The 4,635-nt window shown below is 42.5% G+C and overlaps 1 protein-coding gene across 1 annotated transcript in view; it reads right to left on the reverse strand.

The window, feature by feature from the left end:
- LOC112075101 (transcription elongation factor 1 homolog) overlaps positions 1 to 2,172 on the reverse strand; it is a 15,247-nt gene extending 13,075 nt beyond the window's left edge. Inside the window, exon 1 of the mRNA XM_070440763.1 lies at positions 1,699 to 2,172. Coding sequence (XP_070296864.1) covers positions 1,699 to 1,814 — 116 coding nt within the window. The 5' untranslated portion in view covers positions 1,815 to 2,172. The remainder of the gene's footprint in view (positions 1 to 1,698) is intronic.
- Between the last annotated feature and the right edge of the window lie 2,463 nt (positions 2,173 to 4,635).

Here is a 4,635-nt window from a genome sequence, read left to right on the forward strand (position 1 = left end):
CAGATCTGGTACATCTCGAACATCAACACCTGCGCGACAGGTACAGGATGGCAACACAACTGCCCGAGTTACACCAGGAACAACAATCCCTCATCAGTGCTCAGACTGTCCGCAATAGGCTGAGAGAGGCTGGACTGAGGCTTGTAGGCCTGTTGTAAGGCAGGTCCTCACCAGACATCACGGCAACAAGTCGCCTATGGGCACAAACCCACCGTCGCGGACCAGACAAGGAGTGGCAAAAAGTGCTCTTCACTGACGAGTCAGCGGGTTTTGTCTCCACCATGGGTGATGGTCGGATTCGCGTTTATCGTCGAAGGAATGAGCGTTACACCGAGGCCTGTACTCTGGAGCGGGATCATTTTGGAGGTGGGGAGGTCCGTCATGGTCTGGGGCGGTGTGTCACAGCATCATCTGGTGCAGTCCATGAGGAGGAGATGCACTGCAGTACTTAATGCAGCTGGTGGACATACGTTTCTTTTTTTGCTGAGTTTATATACACACACACTCTACCATTCAAAAGTTTGGGCTCACTTAGAAATGTCCTTGTTTTTGAAAGAAAAGCTAAAATTTTGTCCATTAAAATAACATCAAATTGATCATAAATACAGTGTAGACATTTATGTTGTAAATGACTATTGTAGCTGGAAACGGCAGATTTGTAAAGGAATATCCACATAGGCCCATTATTAGCAACCATCACTCCTGTGTTCCAATGGCACATTGTGTTAGCTAATCCAAGTTTATCATTTTAAAAGGCTAATTGAGCATAAGACAATTATGTTAGCACAGCTGAAAACTGATTAAAGAAGCAATAAAACTGGCCTTCTTTAGACTTGTTGATGATCTGGCACATCAGCATTTGTGGGTTTCGATTACAGGCTCAAAACGTCCAGAAATAAAGACCTTTCTTCTGAAACTCGTCAGTCTATTCTTGTTCTGAGAAATTAAGGCTATTCTATCCATATTTGCCTAGAAGGCCATTATCCCGGAGTCACCTCTTCACTGTTGACGTTGAGACTGGTGTTTTGCGGGTACTATTTAAATTAAGCTGCCAGTTGAGGACTTGTGAGGCACCTGTTTCTCAAACTAGATACTAATGTACTTGTCCTCTTGCTCAGTTGTGCACCGGGGCCTCCCACTCCTCTTTGTATTTTGGTTAGAGCCAGTTTGCGCTGTTCTGTGAGGGAGTAGTACACAGCGTTGTACGAGATCTTCAGTTTCTTGGCAATTTCTCGCATGGAATAGCCTGCATTTCTCAGAACAAGAATAGACTGACGAGTTTCAGAAGAAATTGCTTTGTTTCTGGCCATTTTGAGCCTGTAATCGAACCCACAAATACCGATGCTCCAGATACTCAAAAAGTCTAAAGGCCAGTTTTATTGCTTCTTTAAATCAGGACAACAGTTTTCAGCTGTAATTACTTAAGGGTTTTCTTATGACCAATAAGCCTTTTAAAATGATAAACTTGGATTAGCTAACACAATGTGCCATTGGAGTGATGGTTGCTGATAATGGGCCTCTGTACGCCTATGTAGATATTCTCTTAAAAATCAGACGTTTCCAAAAATCAGACATTAACAATGTATTTCTGATCAATTTTATGTTATTTTAAATGATTTTAAAAGAACATTTCTAAGTCACCCCAAACTTTTGAACGGTAGTATATATACACTTTATATACTYTACTTTGTTACTTACATTTTCACATCACATGACTTTTCGTGATTGCAGAATGGACAGGTGAATTGAGTGTCCAAATTTCCAGTAAGCTTCTTCTTTGGAGGGGGCTTTCTCTTSGACTTGCGGCGACCCATATTAGGTAGTCTTCACGTGTACAGTAACGTTAGCTAGCTAGTTGGCTAAACTCTGTGGAGCAAATGTACATCAAAGACAAATAATGCAATTTTGTAACTGAATAGATCGCAGTCGTTCAATCAAATCAACGTTTTGTAAACTGTAAATTAACAATATAATCCCGCTAGCTAGCTAGGTGCATGTAGCTAGCTAGCTAGCTTAGCGACAACAACAACGTGTGTTGTTGTCATAAACTCAGTCAACTCTCCAACATCTCTCCTTGCCGATGGTATAGTATCATGAAACCGAATGGTTCGTTATTAATAATGGAAAGTACAACATTATATATCACCAAGCTAGCTTATATTATATAATTTCTCCGTTTGTGCTGTGTAGTTGATAACAAAGTAATAAATGCTACCACGTCCACCTTAATATGCAAAATGTCATGCTCCTCTGTTGACACGGAACATCTTGTCTCTACTACTACCATTACTTCTTCAACTTCACTCCTTCCTCTCTTCTCAATGCCTCCAGATACATTCTGGACAGCCCTTATTCTTGCCACCTCTGTCTCCTTCACCTAACAGGACACTTCAGAAATTCAGCCCTTATTCTTGCCACCTCCGTCTCCTTCACCCTAACAGAACACTTCAGAAATTCGGGTGCCCGTTCACCACCACAATTGCAGCATTTAGGCTCAGCTGGCTTAGAATACACTCCCGTCCACATACAATTGACACTGACCAAATAATTTACATTTATCACACTGCATGGGGTTTGGGCATGAAGGCTCTTGCATGGAATCCCATATAACCCAAATACACGTGAGAAGGGAGAGACTCTTCATAAAAAAATAAACACAATAGAATGGCTGGATGGAGTGGGCTTCCGCACTCCATCTTTCAATGCGGGTCAGTCGTTGTGCACCAACCACTTGACCCAATTCTTCACGTATATCCTTTGCATTTACTTCTAGCGCCACCCCAGAGATAACACCCTTGATAGGCGCCCTGCTTGAAGATCCAACACGACACATTCCAATCCGACATCTGTTCGATAGAAACAAACTAAAAAAATAACCCACTTCTCGTTTTCTCATCGACGCCACCTCATCCAACGCATCACAATTTTAATGACTTCAAACGGATTTCCCAGGAAACACATCGATCCAAACCCTTATTCCAACATACTCACAACTACATTTGGATTTACTAGGTTCCACTAACACTTTACTTCTCTTATTTCATTTTGCATTCGTCACTGTAATCAAATTATTCTCATCTCCACTCGACACGCCATCTGATTCAAACGAACATCTGTTTCCGCCATTTTTCCTCCTGAGATCACCTTCAGAACCGGAAGTTAACATGAACAACTGTCGTCGTCTTCTTCTTTGTCTTCTTGAAGTTTTATTGGCGAATCGCAACCAACTGACACGTGCGTACACATACACCAACTGTACAGGAGTGTGAATCCTTTCACGACCTATCTATGCCACTATATTCTCTTAACTAACCTGCATTTCTAATACAATAAAATTATTCCCTATAAACCTCACTATCCCATCATCCCCGTCCAACCTCTCTGACCCTGTCAAACAACCTATCTTTCTACATCATACGTTTCACAAAATAATAATATATGTTCAACCTCTTTAAAAACTACCCCTGATTGGTGGAAACGTTGCAAATATCCGCGAGTTTTATATTGATTGACAGCTCTAGAGCACTGGACGACCTTCGTCTTCGAAGTCCACTCAATTAAGTCCATCGTGAAGACAGATGCTCGACGGTGAAAAAAGTCAAGGTAGCTTAAAGTGGTTTAAAATAAGAGTTAATTCTAGCACACAGCATGTATGAACTGAGAAAGTGTTCTTACAAATAGCGACTGCATGAAGGTAGCTCAAACTTGCAGAGATAAGATAGCTAGATGGCCTGACTAATAAACTAATTTAGCTGGCTAACTATCAACTATAGCCTCTGCACCGGGCTGCAGCAGTGGTCCATTATTTGCTAGCGATGTCATTGTCCTTATAAAACTGGTGAAACGAGCTCCGTTCACAAGTTAATGGCTGTTTTGCATACCCAACAGACCTTAACTATCATTAGCTGTCAAGACTTCACCCTAGCTAGGCTAATCCTAACCAAGAGCTGAAAGGCAGGGGAAAAGGTGGGAAGGCCTACTGTATGTAATTTACCGTTCCATTCAACATTTCATGACATCTTCTCCCTCTGCCCACAGATGTCAGTGGTTCAGATGGTGAAGATCGTGGGTCTGGGGGCTGTGGCCCTCACTCTCAGTGTGGAGTGGTTGGGCTGGCTCTTCTGTCGCCTCTGGCCCGGAAAATATCCAGAGGGCCCCTGAAAGAAGTGTTATTTTTCCCCACAGAAGTCGCCTGCACAGAGCGTCTCTTCACTCCTGACTCACCATTGTAAGTAATAGAATGCGTTCCAAATGGCCATTTAACCAGGGCCCTGTAGTGTCCCAGTAGTGCATACTAGTGCCCTAGGGTACCATTTGGGATGCCGGCACAGTCAACATTAACTACTCACCGTCATATTCATTAATAATATATCTATCTCTAAGAATGTTGCTGTTTTTTGATAGCCTTTCTGTTGATTTCAGATGTTTTTCTATGGGCTAGGAATAATGATCAATGAGTGACTACTATACAGTAGTACACCTTCCACAGTAACTCCTCTCTCTCCTTTCCTCCCTCTTATCCTCCTCTCCTCTGTCCCATCTTCTTCCCTGTCCCCATCATCTTCCCCTCCTCTTTCCCTCTCCCCTTCTTTGTCTTTCTCCCTCTTTCCCCATCTCCCCCCTCCTTTCCTCTCT

The sequence above is a fragment of the Salvelinus sp. IW2-2015 genome, unplaced genomic scaffold (genome assembly GCF_002910315.2).
Source record: "Salvelinus sp. IW2-2015 unplaced genomic scaffold, ASM291031v2 Un_scaffold2980, whole genome shotgun sequence".
Classification (NCBI taxonomy): domain Eukaryota; kingdom Metazoa; phylum Chordata; class Actinopteri; order Salmoniformes; family Salmonidae; genus Salvelinus; species Salvelinus sp. IW2-2015.